This window comes from Spea bombifrons, chromosome 11 (assembly GCF_027358695.1).
Source record: "Spea bombifrons isolate aSpeBom1 chromosome 11, aSpeBom1.2.pri, whole genome shotgun sequence".
NCBI classification, from domain to species: Eukaryota; Metazoa; Chordata; class Amphibia; order Anura; family Pelobatidae; genus Spea; species Spea bombifrons.
The window spans coordinates 36609590-36626050 of NC_071097.1; the positions used below are offsets into that span (position 1 = coordinate 36609590).

The 16461-nt window shown below is 42.1% G+C and overlaps 1 protein-coding gene across 3 annotated transcripts in view; it reads right to left on the reverse strand.

Moving 5' to 3' along the window:
* The window catches only part of NRAP (nebulin related anchoring protein), a 38568-nt gene that overhangs the window by 3812 nt on the left and 18295 nt on the right, over positions 1 to 16461 (reverse strand). For all 3 annotated transcript variants that reach the window (XM_053450858.1, XM_053450856.1, XM_053450857.1), the window contains exons 17-39: positions 16014 to 16121; positions 15798 to 15899; positions 15076 to 15273; positions 14727 to 14831; positions 13990 to 14088; positions 13010 to 13114; positions 12414 to 12521; positions 11719 to 12030; positions 11310 to 11414; positions 10626 to 10724; positions 10345 to 10449; positions 9625 to 9732; positions 9070 to 9183; positions 8513 to 8710; positions 7968 to 8072; positions 7166 to 7264; positions 6522 to 6626; positions 6310 to 6417; positions 5535 to 5846; positions 2771 to 2875; positions 1774 to 1872; positions 699 to 803; positions 455 to 562 (exon numbers count right to left, since the gene is read on the reverse strand). In XM_053450858.1, coding sequence (XP_053306833.1) covers positions 455 to 562; positions 699 to 803; positions 1774 to 1872; positions 2771 to 2875; positions 5535 to 5846; positions 6310 to 6417; positions 6522 to 6626; positions 7166 to 7264; positions 7968 to 8072; positions 8513 to 8710; positions 9070 to 9183; positions 9625 to 9732; positions 10345 to 10449; positions 10626 to 10724; positions 11310 to 11414; positions 11719 to 12030; positions 12414 to 12521; positions 13010 to 13114; positions 13990 to 14088; positions 14727 to 14831; positions 15076 to 15273; positions 15798 to 15899; positions 16014 to 16121 — 3012 coding nt within the window. The remainder of the gene's footprint in view (positions 1 to 454; positions 563 to 698; positions 804 to 1773; positions 1873 to 2770; positions 2876 to 5534; positions 5847 to 6309; positions 6418 to 6521; positions 6627 to 7165; positions 7265 to 7967; positions 8073 to 8512; positions 8711 to 9069; positions 9184 to 9624; positions 9733 to 10344; positions 10450 to 10625; positions 10725 to 11309; positions 11415 to 11718; positions 12031 to 12413; positions 12522 to 13009; positions 13115 to 13989; positions 14089 to 14726; positions 14832 to 15075; positions 15274 to 15797; positions 15900 to 16013; positions 16122 to 16461) is intronic.

Genomic DNA, 16461 nt, shown 5'->3' on the forward strand with positions numbered 1-16461 from the left:
CAGCGCTGTATACAGTAATATAACCCCCCAGCACTGTATACAGTAATATAACCCCCTGCGCTGTATACAGTAATATAACCCCCAGCACTGTATACAGTAATATAACCCCAGCGCTGTATACAGTAATATAACCCCCAGTGCTGTATACAGTAATATAACCCCCCAGCGCTGTATACAGTAATATAACCCCAGCGCTGTATACAGTAATATAACCCCCAGCGCTGTATAGAGTAATATAACCCCCAGTGCTGTATACAGTAATATAACCCCCCAGCGCTGTATACAGTAATATAACCCCAGCGCTGTATACAGTAATATACCCCCCCATGTGTTCTGACCCTTATTCCTGTAAAATGACATGGAAATTATATGTAGGGCTTTATAAATGTTTTCGGTAAACGCTGCTGATCCGTGACCTGGCAGGACTCCCATAAACTAGTAAAGTGGGGCTTACGTCACTTGCGATCTCCCTCGATGCCTTGGCTGTTTGGAAAGGAATGGCATCCAGTCTCAGGTCGTAACCAGCGGCCCGGGAAGCCTCCCAAGATGTCCTGTAGGCTTTCTATACACAGGAGATGAACGTAATAAAATTACCAAAAGAAAGACCGATATTAGAATGATGACATCACAATCCATCGCGGTGACAAAAAAGAGACGGCTTCAATGTACAAATACTGCGCTAACCGCACGAGACGTACGTCGCTTATCTGAGAGGCGTTGATTCGGGCTCTGATAAAGTCCGGGTGGTCTGGGGGCAGGGAGCACCTGTGTATGGATTCGGAATCCCCCAGCTTGTAGAGTCTCTGAAAAGAAAAAAATAAATTACAGCTACGGTTACAGCCGAGCAACAGAGAGAGAGATGGGGGGGGGGGCATTAAACAGGCAACGGAACCGTTATAGAGAAAGAAGAAAACAGATCAGAGATGGAAATTCTTCTGCACATGGAACAATTTGGACTCATTTCTTTCATTCATTTGTTTTTGGACAACAAATTTCATTCCTGATACAGGGGAGGAGCGGACGACGAGAGAAGACAGAAGAAAGGAGACAGAAGAAAGAAGACTGGAGAAGTAAAAAAAAAGAAGAAGCAAGAAGCTGAACTGTGGGGGGGGGAAACAGGAATACTGAAACAGTGGGCACAGAAGGTAGGCAGACATTGAGATAGAGAGAGGCAGAGAATGAGTGTGAGCGAGCATAAGAGAGTGAGTGAGAGCGAGAGAGTTCGCAAGTAACTGACGTGAATGAAAAAACAATGAAACGCAAATTAAAATTGTGAGCTCTCTGCTTCATTTTCGTTTGTTTCATTGGGGTCCCTCCTCGTTTTTGGACATTCATACAAATTAACGAAATTGTCAAATTTTGTTAAAATTTAAATTTGTATGAATTTGAACAACTCTAATGAAATATTATTTAAGGTTAGCACCAATTCTAACGGATCTTCATGCTATTTATTGACCATGTAAAATTCATTTTTATATAAAACCTCCCCTCTCTTATTCCCTGTTGCCCTCTATTTGGGATCCGCCATCTTGCTGCCCCCGTCGTGTGTTTTTTTTTGTTTGTTTTGGAAATCTCTTTATTCATTCACAGAGTTTGGAAAGAATATGGCAGTCGATATATAATCTTCCATAAGCAAAATAATTCTTGGATGGCCCAATAGTCAATTGAATTAATAATAAACCCAATATTTTGTGTGTTTTTGGTACTGGGGTCAGCTGGCTTTATTTCCATAACTGAAGGTGAGAGATACTCGATGTACGTCGTGCTTCTTACTTCATTGCACTGCCGGTAACTGTTCTTTGCATGAACCAAATCCGGAGAGTCTACGACAGAAGTGAACGCCAAGGAGCCGGGGCACTGCCGGTACTTTGTCTGTGTGATAAAACAAGGTGAAACACTTTGGTTACAGTAACAGCTAAGAATGATATATTTTTATATTGTTTCTATGTCAGCGGCTGTAACCCTAATAATGACCAAACTATCACCAAAACCAGGACGTCCCTAAACGTTTCATGTGAAAATAGCTTAATGTGTCAAAATGTCCCCAAACGTCAATCAATTGCTTCATAATTTAGCCCAACCTCAGGTTTTTGCTCTCCAAGCCAGTCCTAGAACATTTAAAGCTTTTTACCCAATTTACCCCATTTTCAGGATATGTTTGGATAGACGGACTCTTCCATTGTGGAAAGTTTGGATCAAATCAGTTAATAGTTGAATTTATTTATATACGTTAAGTCACATTAATCTCCCCCAAAAAATACGTTTCACGCCATTCATTTGCAATTTGGGGAACGAAAATCCATGAAACGTCTAGGATAGATTTGAGAAGCTAAAAACTTATGGTTGTACAAAATTCTGATGCAATTGATTGACGTTTGGGCACACTTTGGCACATTAAGCTATTTTCACATAAACTTACATTCTATAACTAAACATTAATACAAAAAAAACCCCCAAATGTATCAAAATCCCGATTTCCAGGCGCTTTTCCACGTAGCTGCCCCATTCTCCTGCTTTTTGGGGTCATGGGTCGGTCGGAGGGATCCTCTGAACCCCTGATCTCTCCTGACCCACCCAGGGACACCTCATATGTTTGAAGCCGAAGGCAACGTTCTTTATGAATAGTAAATGTTTCCGATACTTTGCTACAAAGTATCCCCCTCCGTGATCACCGTGTCAATATCAAAAAGCCCCGTGGCCAGGGACGCAGCATAATTCATACGGGAAATCAATAATCAATATATATCAGAAATAGATTGGCTCCACGCACCTCGCTGATCAGATCTCCGGCTTTCCTTGCCCCTTCGAGATGAGGAGAACCCGCAGCCTCCCACCCGACTCCCCTCATGAAGTTTAAGTCCGATTTGTAACGCGACTGTGGATGAGAACAAAAGCCGCTTGTTAATGAATTGATTGAGACTTGGTTTTCTTGCAGGTCCCGCCGGGAGACCCATCAGACGAGACGCAAATCTTTTCTTACAGGTTAAACGGGCAGAGCCTTTAAATTATAAACAGAATATACTCGGCGGCGGACCCCAATGACAAGGAGACGGAGACGCGCAAGATTAATGCTGACTGCGAAGCAACGAGGAATGGCGGAAGCGCTCGGAACATGAATATGTAATACGCATAGAAGATAAATTCAATCTCTGCCAATTAATAACACCACTCAAGCTTTATCTTAGGTGTGAGGAAATAACAAACGGTTAATCTATCTATAAATACCGGTTATTAGTTTTAAGAGCGAAACACCCTGAAGATCATTTAAAGAGGAGATCCTATAGAAAATTATTCCCCCCCCCAGCACTGTATACAGTAATAACCCCCACCGCTGTAACAACTCCCAGAAACGCAAATTTTGTCCATAAAAATAACATAAAATGGATCAGAAATCCAACGTAGACGGGGTTAATGCTGTAATTGACTATTGTAGTTGGAAACAGCTGATTTTTAATGGAATATCTTCATAGACGTACAGAGGCCCTTTATCACTCCCATCACTCCTGTGTTCCATTGGCACGTTATGTTCGTTGGTCCACATTTAAGGCTAATTTATGGTTAAAAACCCTTTTGTAATTATGGGTTACGTTACAGCCAGAAAGTTCTTCGTTTTCCATGAGAACAGCTCAGTGACCCCAAACTTTTGAGCGGCCGCATATATTTATATATATATATAATGAATCTCCTTCGTCAAAGAGTCACCCGGCTGACATTAAGGCCGTATTCTCGTTATAATGAAAAAACCCCTCGCGTTGCGTGACGATTTTGGCCATTTTGAAAAGTGTGTGATTTGCACTTTCTGCGCTATATATTTTCCGTCTATGATGATTAGCTGTATAAAGAGTCTCTTTGATCTGAATTAATAATTGAAGTCAATCTCCTTCGTTCTCTGAGCGCATCAAACTTGCAAGTGGGATTGTTTGCATTTGTTAGCGGAACGCGGCGGTTGAATAATGCATCTCGTCAGATACCGAGCGGCCCCTCGAGTGGATTCACATAAATGGGCCCCGCGCGATCTCGCTTGTTTCTGCCGGCCATCAAATATTCTTTTTGTTTTATTATTTTCAAGACTCTTAATTAATAATAAGATCGTTAATCACTTCATCTTTGTGGCACGCGAAGGTTTATATGAGCTGTCAGGTTGGTGGAGTCCATCACGTGACCTCATTTGCTCCAATATAGTCGAACGTGACTCTAACAATACAGGGCAGGGGGGCCGCTGTGACCCATTAAGTTCAATTTTTTTTGTTTTTGGATTGAAGTAAAGGATCGCTGGTTACGGGTAGAATGTGATGTTTCATTTTTAATTATTTAAAAGAAAGGTTAAGAAACCCTGTAGATGTTCGGGTCAGTGAAAAAATTATATTTAATTGTCTAAAATGTTAATTTTTGGGGGGAGGGGAAGGGAAGGGGCAATTGTAGCCCCTTTCCTTTCAGTTTATGCCCTGCCCAATAACATTTATACTAACGTGGCCCATTTGTTCTGTTCCTGCCCCATACTTTTCCCACCCATACCCAAAGCTGGGTTTTTTCCATAGTATCCAAGTGGGCGGAGTGGTGTTCAAATATGCCAACTTCCTGCCCAGGCTCCACCCACTTCTGCCCCTGTTCAGACCACTTCTCATCTCTATAGGCAAAATGGGGCTTATCATCAGTGACTAGCCCTGCCCCCTATTATAGCCACACCCTTTCCTGTTTCCTATAAGAAGTGGGAGACAGGAAGTTCCAGCCTGCCATTCCCTGTACATTCTCATCTAATGCCATTCCCTGCCAACAAGGCCTTTTATTTGGAGGGAGCCCGAGGCCCTTGTATTAAGGGGCCCCCAGAAATATAATTCCAGGCCGGTGCGTTATAAACAATTATGCCCAAACAGGAAGGATTAGCGCTCATTATTAACTTCTAAGTACTCCTATGATCACAGTAACCATGACGACGATCGGGCTGTTTGAACGAATCCACTGGTTGTTATGGCGATAAGACCACTTTTAAAACTAGAATCATTTTTGGTTGCAGAATCCCTCACTATGCTAAATTAAAACTTGTAGGTAGTCCATGAAAGTTTTGAGAACATTCTTAGACCATCCATGGACAGGTTGAGGTTTTATGGATTTCCATCACACATCGGATCATTTCTAATCTCTTTATAATGTTAAGCTTTTAAATCATAAACCGCTACATATCTTCCTAAATATAGAAATCTCATCCTATTACCAAGAACCAGTGAAAACACTTCCAAGAAAATGGTATTACGCATTAACGTAGAGTGCGCGTGTCTCCCAATCTACCAATCGGGAAGCCATTTATTAGTACAGGTTCCGGGAGACGTTAATGAGAGTTTCCCAGTCTACTAAGTGTCTGCATGACTGGAATCAGGTTAAAAGTCATCTCTAAGGAGATAAGTCCTCTCTAGAGAAAACCTTCAGCGTCCATGAAGACGTTCCTGGTGGACGGCGACCACTATGGCAACCAGGAGAACCTGCATGGACCTCCACTTTATGATTAGTCTTCAGGTTCGTTACTTATTTCCACTCACCTCGCTCTGTAGTTGATAAGCTTTCCTCGCCCACAGCAGCTTCATGTCCTCCGGCTCGGCCGTGTATTCGTGGAGTCTGGTTTTGTAGTCTTGGTCGCTGGCCAAGGCTTGGGCTTTCTTGGCGTGGACTAAGTTCACCATGTCCAGAGGAAGGTGGTAGTGAGAGCGAAGGTGGCTGAACTCTTTTTTGTACTGCTGCTCGCTCTGTAACTTGGCCACTCGAAGGCAATGGAGCATTTTGGGGTCGTCGAGGATACTCCTGGCTCCGATGTGTTTCCCTTTCTCTGATACATAGTTATGTTTGTATTTGTACTGTGGGGAAAAAAAAGCCAAAATCGGTCATTCGGAAAAAATAAAAAACAAAAGGATTTCCCAAAAGAGTTCTCATGGTAGTTTTAGTGACCTCTTATCTTAATTTACTGAATCCTACAAAAAATAATGACTAATAAGCTTATTATTATTATTTATTATTATTATTATTTATTATTATTATTTATTATTATTATTATTTATTATTATTATCATGTATTATTATGTATTATTATTATTTCTATTATTATTAGTTGTGTTAAATCCCGATTTAATTCACTGGCATCCATTGTCAATATCCAAAATGCTCGGTCTTAATCCGCACACCGTGCGATTTCTCGGTTACTGTGAAAATACGCGTTTTACGGTATTTATGGTGCTCAAAAATACATATTTTTATAAAATCCTATATATTACATATACACATAAATCAAACAGCGTTGTTAGGAATCCACATTATCCTCACATCGCTAGCGATGCTCCCAGAAAACTTGGCAGACTGGAACTGCAGGGCGTCCATGGTCAGCTTGTGTCCCTGAGCGCGCATGTTCAGCCAGGATTCCCTGTATTTAATCTGCAAATTATAAAAAGAAATTTAATTAATTATTTTTTAAAAAATGGACTTGATTGTCTGGACCTGGGATTTACAGAGAATGGAGGCCGGAACCCGTGACTCACGTCGCTGATGTTGGCCGCGTTTAACTTCGCGCGGACGTGCTCCGGTAATCCAAGAATGGTGGTGTAGTGGTGCAGGGTCTCCTCTCCGGCGGCTTTATACAAGCGCTAGGGAAAGAGGTCATTTTGTAAAGGTTAGAACATTAAAATGTTGACCAAGGCAAAAATAGACAAATCCATGTAAATTAGGCAAAATAAATGGTCAGCCAAAACCTGGAGGTCAGAGTCTCCCTTCTCTCTCTGCGGTCTCTTCGTTAAGAAGTGAGAGGTTAACCATGGACGTTGCGTCAAATTCCAGCCGCTCCACATTGATTGATTTGAAGGTTAAAATTAGGGAAGTAAATCTTGTCGCCCCCTCCTTGGACCTTTACACCTGCTTGGGTTCCCCCAGGATCCATCGGCCAATGGGACAGGCTACAAGGAAGCTCCCAGGAGGGTCTGAGAGTTGCCCATACGTGGGCTTCGCGGGGATGTGTCCTCACCCTGTCCTGTCTCATGCTGTTATCGATGGGTCGGCTATAACCGTTTTGTCACAATGTAACCAGCCCAATCCTGCTGGAAATCCATCATCTACAACCATCAGCAGTGTGATCACCTGTGCACAAGCAGCGTCTCCCAATACCGAATATCTCCCAGCCTCGCCTTACCTCGTTGGTTATCTTGTTGCTGAATTTGGCGTGGAGAATGTCCAGGGAATCTGTAACAGCCGTGTGCTTGAAGGAATGAGGCTGCTGCCGGTACTTTCTCTACAAGTCAGAAACAAGAAAAAGCTTTGGTCATTAAGCTCAGAGGATCTGGAGAAAGGAGAGAAGATTTCTGTGGAATCACCATTTTATATGCAAAATATTTTTAGTTCTGTCCGGTTCCCTTAAATATAGTGTGTGAGATGAATTCAAAATTGAAAATAAAACCTGCTGGCAGATATCGGCCCCATCCGGCCCCCGTCTAGTCGCTCGTTGCTCCTGCTGTAACGACTCAAACCTTAATCAGTCGTTGGTCTCGTCTTAGATTCAGGAGCCGTATGTCTATCCCATGCATGTTTAATACCCTCACTGTATTACCCTCTACCACCTCTGCTGGGAGGCTGTTCCACTTATCTCTCAGTAAAGTAAAACTCCCTTCCATTCCATCTCAGCCTCTGATCCTCTAGAGTTAGATTCTGGCCTCTTGTTCTAATATTTCTCCTGCTTTGAAATAGCTCAGAGGTTACTTAATTTCTTATCTGTGTAAAATCAAGTTTAGATATTGATGTTATATATATCAGTTTTTCATGTTTTCCGTTTTTTTTTTTTCAGTATTCCAAACCGAGTTAAATTATAAAAACATATTCCTTGTGGGTTTTCCTTGTTTTTTTTAATATTAGATTACAGATTGCAAAGTTTATCGCTTTGTAAAAAAATCTTTTTTCATTATTATGCAACGATACAGGTAACTTTATATTTTTATTACCTCGCTGATTAGATTTGAGGCTTTCTTCTTTTCTTCAATTTCCAGAGACCCCGGCACAACGCACCCCACTCCTCTCATGAAATTAAGATCCGATCTGTATAGTTTCTGGAAAGAATAATTTCCGGTCATTACACATAAAAGCTCTATTAATATTAATATTAAAATAATATTTTTTTTCTACCAATAATAATTTATTTACTGTGATGACCAGGAATGGATTTATTTATGACATGGCACAAGTTAAAATTTTTTTTTATTTATTTAAAATGTTCAATCCACAAATGTATCGATGTCAACATGAACAAATTCGATTTAAAAAAAAACCAAACAATATTAAAAACTTATTGTTTTATTGGATTTTTTTGTGAGCTAGATAAAGGAAATCAGGAAAAATCTAACTTTATAACTTTTATTCTGTTGCCTACAGTAGGATAATTCCTATTGGCTGATGCAACATGTTGGACATCGTGACATCCAATAGGAACGAGACTTTTTTCCTTTTTTAATTTTTTTCTAGTTTTTTTTCTGCTTTTGTCGTTATTTACCTCACTTTGAAGTTCATAAGCCCTCTTAGCAGACAGGATCCTGATGTCATCCGTAAGGCTCGTGTAGTGATGAAGGAGATGCCGGTACTCTTGGTCGCTGACTAATGACTGGGCTTTCTTAGCATGCAGCAGATGGACCATGTCCATTGGTAAATGGAACTGAGTCTTACACTTCTCAAAGCCTTTCTTGTATTGTACCTGGTAGGAGAGATAAGCAGATCTCGCTGAAGTAACTCATTACCTGTGTTACATTGTGTCTCAATTTAACATATTATTACTTGTTGATTTATATATCGCCATCATATTCCGTAGCGCTGTGCAATAGGATTTTATACCTCTGGAGAGGGGTACAAGAAAATAGTATTTCCAGGAACAGCTTCTCTCCGGCACGGTAGGGGGAGAGGAACAGAATAGACTGGGAATAAGGGTAAGAAAATCTTAAAATAATCTCTGCCACGCTTATTCCCCATTGGCTGGCTGCACAGTGTTCTAAGTACATTATATATATATATATATATATATATTAGAAGCTCCTGGCGTAATATCATCGCACTTACATCACTGAGCAGAGAAGACGCATGCACGGAATGAGCAATATTGATGTCGTCCTCCACTCGGCGCAGACCAATCATCTTTCCTTTCGTTTTCTCAAACTCCTCTTTATATTTGTGCTGAAAAGGGATATCAGGGAGCGAATTAGTCAACAAAACGTTCACATTCCACCAGGAGAAGGAAAGCAGCTCAAGGTTATACAAAGACAATGGAGGTCATGGATACAAAGTTATTCTGGTAGCCTTATGACAGCGACGCCAATGGAATGGTCCAAAGGTGAGGATCATTCTATCGGTGGCCACCTTGTTGCAGCAGAATCACTTTTTTGGCAGAATCTCCAATGTTTTATGGTTTTCTCAGAGAATTATAATGATTTTGAGATATTGAGTTGAAGACCAGGAAGGCTTTTGAGAAGCTGGAGGCCTCAGCATATACAGAATTATCAATGTATTCATTGTTTGCGGTCAGACTGGCCGCTGCCCTAACAGAGACCCCTCTTTTAGGATTGCCCCCCCATTGGTTATGAATCCATTAGGAAAGAACCCCCCCAAAACACTCACATCACTAATGATTTCCCCAGAGGCTTTAGCGGCCTGGAAAGGAATGGCGTCCAGCTTGAGTTTGTATCCCCCATCCCGCACCTTGCTCCACGACTCCTTGTATCGCGTCTGTTGGGAAAAAAATCACTTATTCTTTAAACTATAAAACTTCAGAAATATGTTTCAGCTCTCCTTAAATGTAGCAAAAAGACTAAAAATATTATTATTATTATTATTATTACTCTCAATAATAATAATAATATTTTTCGTTTCACCTCTCGTTAAATGTAACAAAAAGACTAAAAATATTATTTCTAATAATAATAATGTTTTAGTTATCCTTAAATGTAGCAAAATAAAAAAAATGATTAATAATAATAACTATTATTATAAATAATAATAGTAATAATAATAATAATAATATTAGGTCCCATGACTACATGTGATGTCACAGCGCCTATGATTTTTTAATGAATGTCGCAGGCGTATCGACATCACCCGGTTTCTTGTTTTGGATCCCGCAGGAGCTGCCATAGAAACAAGCGAAAAACATGGCGTTTCCTCTTTTAACACTTACAATTTTTGCATTTTTTTAACTACTTGGAAATGGAACTCATCCAGTAGATACATAGACTGATCTTACGTTAACACATTCAGCGCCTGCGGAGTCAGAAGCCCTAAACCCAACTTGGGGCTTTATTAACTTAATGCTAACAGATTTGCAGCAGCGTCTCTCTCTACCTCGCTGATGTTGATGGCGTTTAATTTTGCCTGGAGGAGTTCTGGGAGGGCCGCGGTGGCCGTATAACGATGCTTTAGGTCCTCCCCCTGCGCTTTGTATTTGCTCTGGAAGAGAAATAAAGATTCAATATCAGAATTGATCAGAAATCAGAAGCGATATATATAATATAATAATAATATATATAATATATATATATACTACAACCCGTATATCTACCGTATTTATATATTTATTATATATAAGATATGAAAATATTTTTTTAAATAATTCCCCTCCTTACATCTACAGACTGGTTGTAACTTCTTCTCGCTTGAATCATCTCTGGCGTGTCTTGGATACTCGTAAACGTTAAATCGCACGGCAGCTGCCGGTACGCCTTCTGCAGAAGACAGAAAATAGATAATATTATTAATAATATGAATAAAAATGATGGAAAGTTAGAATTTCTTAGAATGCTCTGATGAAGAGAAGTAACATTATGGCTATTTCTAGAAATTCCTCTGACGCCACGAACAAAATATTTTATTGATTTTAGGTGATTTTTATTCTTTCTAAGTTCCAGATTAGTTTGAAGAATCACAGAATAATAATAAGAAAAATATATTTTTTTGGCTCTGTCCCCAAACTATTTTTTTTTAAAAAAAATGTAAAGTGGCTTTTACTATTTTTTTATAATTTTGTTATCATGTTGTGTATATAATTTATGTTTCAGCTGTTTTGTCTCTACGACGCGTTAGGGAGGGTAGAAGTGTCATCATGGGTGTGGGTGCATTGTAATCAGGGCCGGTCCAAAATTGGTCACAAAGGGCCAGTCAATAGTTTGTGTAAAAATGTGTCCCAGTGTTGTGGGGGGTGGGCAGGGGGCAGATGGGGCGACTTGGCTTTACCTGCCCCCGGGCCAGAAGGCACCAGCCCTCCCCTGATTGTAACAGATCAGAACATTCCCTGATTGGTCGGTTCATACCTCGCTGATCAGCTGTCCGGCTTTCTTAGCCTGCAGCACGTCCAGGGATCCAGCGGTTATACAGCCAATCCCCTTCATCCACTTCAGATCCGATCTGTAAAGGTTCTGGAATTAGATAAATAATAAGATTATAAAATGGGTTCAATATATATAAGAAATGGGGGACACCTAAAGAGAGTCACAAAAGTGGGGATTTATAACTCTCACCCTCAAAAAACAAAAATCTAATTTCCAGGAATTATTTTTTTACCAACTATGAAACAAATTCACAGCGGAGTTTTTAAATTCCCTCAGTATATTACCCTCTACCACTTCTGCTGGAAGGCTGTGCAACTTATCTACCACCATCTCAGTAAAAGTGTTTCCGTGTAACAATGTAGCCACGTGGAAAGATTTTGTCTTTACTCACATCGCTCTGAAGATTGTAAGCCTTCTTGGCCCACTCCACTCGCATGTCACTCGGGAGGGCTCTGTAGCGGTGCAGGAAGGTCCTATACCCGAGGTCAGTGGCCAGTGATTGCGCCATGGTGGCATGAGCCATGTCCAGCGTATCCATGGAAACGCGATAGCGCGACATGGAGGTTTCTGCCTCCCTCTTGTACCCCAGGTCGCTCTGCATCTTGCTCATTTTCAGCGAATGTGAGATGTGGGAGTCTCCGTGAACGCTTCGCGCCCCAATCAGCTTACCCTTCGTCTTTTCATAACTTTCTTTGTACTTTATCTGAAAAAATATTCAAACCGTTCGGTTAATAAAATACACGGATTAACCCTTAACCTCTCATTCCATTCTGATTTCTATTATTTTTTATTTACACAACCATTTAAAAGTTTTGGGTCAATTAGAAATTATTTTGTTTTTGAAAGAAAAGTACATTTCCATCACTCCTGGGTTCCAATGGCCCTTTATCACTCCCATCACTCCTGGGTTCCAATGGCCATTTATCACTCCCATCACTCCTGTGTTCCAATGGCCCTTTATCACTCCCATCACTCCTGTGTTCCAACGGCCCTTTATCACTCCCATCACTCCTGTGTTCCAATGGCCCTTTATCACTCCCATCACTCCTGTGTTCCCTTTGGGCACAGAGGGGGTTCTGCACTCACATCACTTGCAAGATCGCGCTTGGCTTTGGCCGTCAGTATGGACAGGGCATCCAGTCTCAGCTCGAATCCCGTCTCCTTCTGCTTCTCCCAGCTGCTCTTATAACGTTTCTAAAGATTATATCCAAAAAAGAATTTATCGTCAGGTGGAAAAACAACACTTTTTATTTTGTCTTTTCCCAAAAATCTAATTGTTAGCCTATAAGTGAGGTTGCTTCGTCACAGGTTAATTTCAGTGTTGGGAAACTGGGGACAAGTCTGCAAATTACATTTTGAACTGGAGAACATTAATTTACTGAGAGGGTGGTAGATAAGTGGAACAGCCACCCAGCAGAAGTGGTAGAGGGTAATACAGTGAGGGTATTAAACATGCATGGGATAGACATACGGCTCCTGAATCTAAGACGAGACCGACGACTGATTAAGGTTTGAGTCGTTACAGCAGGAGAAACGGGCGACTAGACAGGGGCCGGATGGGGGCCGATCTGCCGGGAAATTCTAAATTCTATGTTTTTTGGCCAATATTGGGGCGGACTGCGTAGTGAAAGAGGATTGGGGTCGGTGGGATAAGGAGGAAGGGAATGTTCCGGGTTCCGGACCTCGCTCAGATTGGCCGCGTTGCTCTTCGCCTGCAGGAAGAGCGGCTCGTCGTTGCTCATCGTGTAGTGATGGAGAAGACGTTCCGTTCCCGATTTGTACACAAGCTGTAAAAAATACAAAAGTAAAGAAATTTGTAAACAAATAATAACAATAATATGATTGAGGATCTGAATGTCACCCCAAGGGCAGAAAACAACAATTGGTGATGGATTTTGAGTATTTTTTTCATTTCATTTCAGATAATAGGAAGCCCCTAAAATAAATAATTCTGTGGTCTTTACTGGCTGTAAAGATTGTTTATTTTGCATTAAATTGTCGTCTTCAGACTCCCTGCATTATCCTCATTTTGTAGAATATTTCATAAGAAACCTGGGAATTTGTAAATTTATTGGAAGCAGATCGGCCCGATCCGGCCCCCGTCTAGTCGCCCGTTTCTCCTGCTGTAACGACTCAAACCTAAATCAGTCGTTCCCATGCATGTTTAATACCCTCACTCTATTACCCTCTACCACCTCTGCTGGGAGGCTGCTCCACTTATCTACCCCCCTCTCAGTCTAATAATAATGTTATAAATGATGTACATCGGTTGTATTGAAAGATTCCATTAAACGTCCTATTAACAGTTCTATGGAAATGATAGAATTTTTAATGCCGGCGGCATCTCCTGCTCTATAAACGCATCGCGGAAATCAGGAACTCGTTAGAAAGTTTCCAGATAATTCCAGGAATTAAAACTCGTCCAAAAAGACTTTTTGTTTGTTTGTTTTTTGCTTAATGCAGACCGAGACGTCTCCGTACATGCGCGCCACATTAGCAGATGGTTTCGTTTTAATGATTCTTAGTTAAAAGCTCGCCAGGCATCAGAAGTAAAACCTCGGATCTATTTCAAGCCGCTGCTGGTTTTCTCGGGTTACGCTGCCTCCCTCGCACCTGTTCTCATGCATCACAAAGATACTTGCGCACGGGATGAAGGACTCACATCGCTCTGCAGCGCTTGGCTTTTCTTGGCGTGCTTGATTTGTGGGCTGTCGGCCACGCTCGTGAACTTCAGCATGTCGGCTTTCTGACGATACTTTCGCTGCACGGAGAGGAATAACCCCCCCAAAAAACAACATTTATTAGTACATTCCAATGACTTCCTTAAAGCTGAAGTTATGCCCCAAGCAGGTTACAGGGTCCCTGGTTTTTACCCCTTTAAAATGGCAGGACTGGGGCTGCAATAAACGGACTATTTTTTAAAAATGGAAACAATGTATTAAAACATCCAATCAAAAGTCAATAATGGAACAACCTCCTTAACCCCTTAAGGACAATGGGCGGTCCCAAAACCCATTGAAAACAATGCATTTTGAGCCCGTACATGTGGCTTTGTCATTAAGGGGTTAAACAGCCTACAGTTCTGAGCGTGATCAGGAGAACATTACAATGCCCGGAACAGTAAAAAAAAAAACACGTCGGATTTTATATCAGTAACGTTTCGATTTGACCTTTACTGATCCGTTCTTGGTTTCATCTCTGAACGAAGGATTCAATATACCGAGAACTTAAAGGAAGGGAATGACACAATTCTATAGGATGAGGGCGCACGCCCTGGGGTGATAGACGTGGTTTGTGTTAATGTAACACGCTGGCAGCTCGATGCAATCTGATACAATGTAACGAAGCAGCTATTATAAAACATGCGCGGCGGGGGATTCGCCGATCTCTCCCGGTTACCTCGCTGATCAGGTCTCCGGCTTTCTTGGCCTGCTCCACGTTCAGGCTCCTGTCTGCGACCCACCCAACGCCCCTCATCCAGGACAGATCGGATTTATACTGGAGCTGGAATGGGAGCAAAAAATAATAAAATTAAATAAAAAAAGAAAAAAATGTGGACTAAAATTAGAGTATTTTACACCATTAATAACCATTAACCAGTTAAGTGCCTTCAGAAATTGTCAATTACTGTTGGAGTGGGGTTGGTTGAGCGCCGTCGAGCGGTTACTTCCCTGACCCGACCGAGCGCTCGAGGCTTAGTGAGCGGAACCGTCCGTCTTTAGCGATGGCGCACCGCTCAGGTGTTTACCTCGCTCTGGAGATCGTAGGCCTTCCTGGCCCATTTCACCTTCATGTCCTCGGGGAGGATTGTGTAGTCGTGGAGTCTCTTCCTGTAGTCCAGGTCGCTGGCCAGCGCCTGAGCCTTTTTGGCATGCGCGAGGTTTACCATATCCATCGGCAAATGGAAATGCGTTTTGCTCTCCTCGAATCCCCTTTTGTAGTGGATCTAGAAAACATCCAAAAAAATAAAAAGTTTACTGAAAAATATACAGAAACTACAAAAAAAGGAAAACTATACAAGTTATTGAGGAGAGATGAGCCTCAACCCAACGTTTCCGCCATCAGGCTGCACAGCCGTATAACCGCGGGGTAATGAGGGGTGGATAAGGCAGTTATAACGCCCTCACAGATCCATATGGTAGGGCCTAGGTCCGGACTGGCCATCTGGCACACTGGGCCTTGTGGGCTAGTGGCTGGTTGGACCACATACTAACTGATCGGACCTCGCGGCGTGTGGCCGCCTCCTGGATTTGTGCGTCGGCAAGCTGTACGAATAAAACATGTAACTTGCTGCCGCTCGTATCCGGGTAATGGCCACAGATATGTCGCCCAGTGGCCACTGGCCTTAAAGTGCCGGTACCCCTTCATAGAGCCGTATGGCAGCGATGTGCCGCTGGATGTGCCGCTGGATGTGCCACTGGATGTGCCGTACGGCTGGGATAGAGGCGCATGTTAGCGGAAGTCCCTTACCTCGCTGTCCCGCTTGGCTACTTGTAATGAGTGGAGGAGCCGGGAGTCACTGTTTGCGGCCGCTCTCCCTTTACTCTTCTCGTATTCTTCCTTGTATTTAATCTGTGGATCGGGGCGGAAGTCGTTATCGTTATTTACCGAGACGAAGCCCCTTCCACCCACCCTGCAGAACGTGCCGATAAAACTACTTTACATCACACGCCGTACTCCACTTACATCACTTGCGAGGTTCCTCGAAGCTTTGGCCGCCAGAATTGGCAAGGAATCCAGATGCATCTCGAAGCCGTGACCCTTATTCCTCACCCATCCTTCCTTATACTTATTCTGCAAATGGACAGGGAGACAACGTTTCTACTGCTGTAACGACTCAAACCTTCATCAGTCGTCGGCCTCGTCCTAGATTCAGGAGCCGTGTGTCTGTCCCATGCATGTTTAATACCCTCACTGTATTACCCCCTACCACTTCTGCTGGGAGGCTGTTCCACTTATCCACCACACTCTCAGTATAGTATCTGACCACTTATTGTAATGAACATGAAGCCCCACCCATTTAGTGATGTCAATATTGATCTCGTATGCAAACCCTTACAAAAAAATTACTGCAGTTTTTCTGCAGTTTTTTGGACATGAAAAAACTGCAATACTGTACTTTTACTGCAGTATT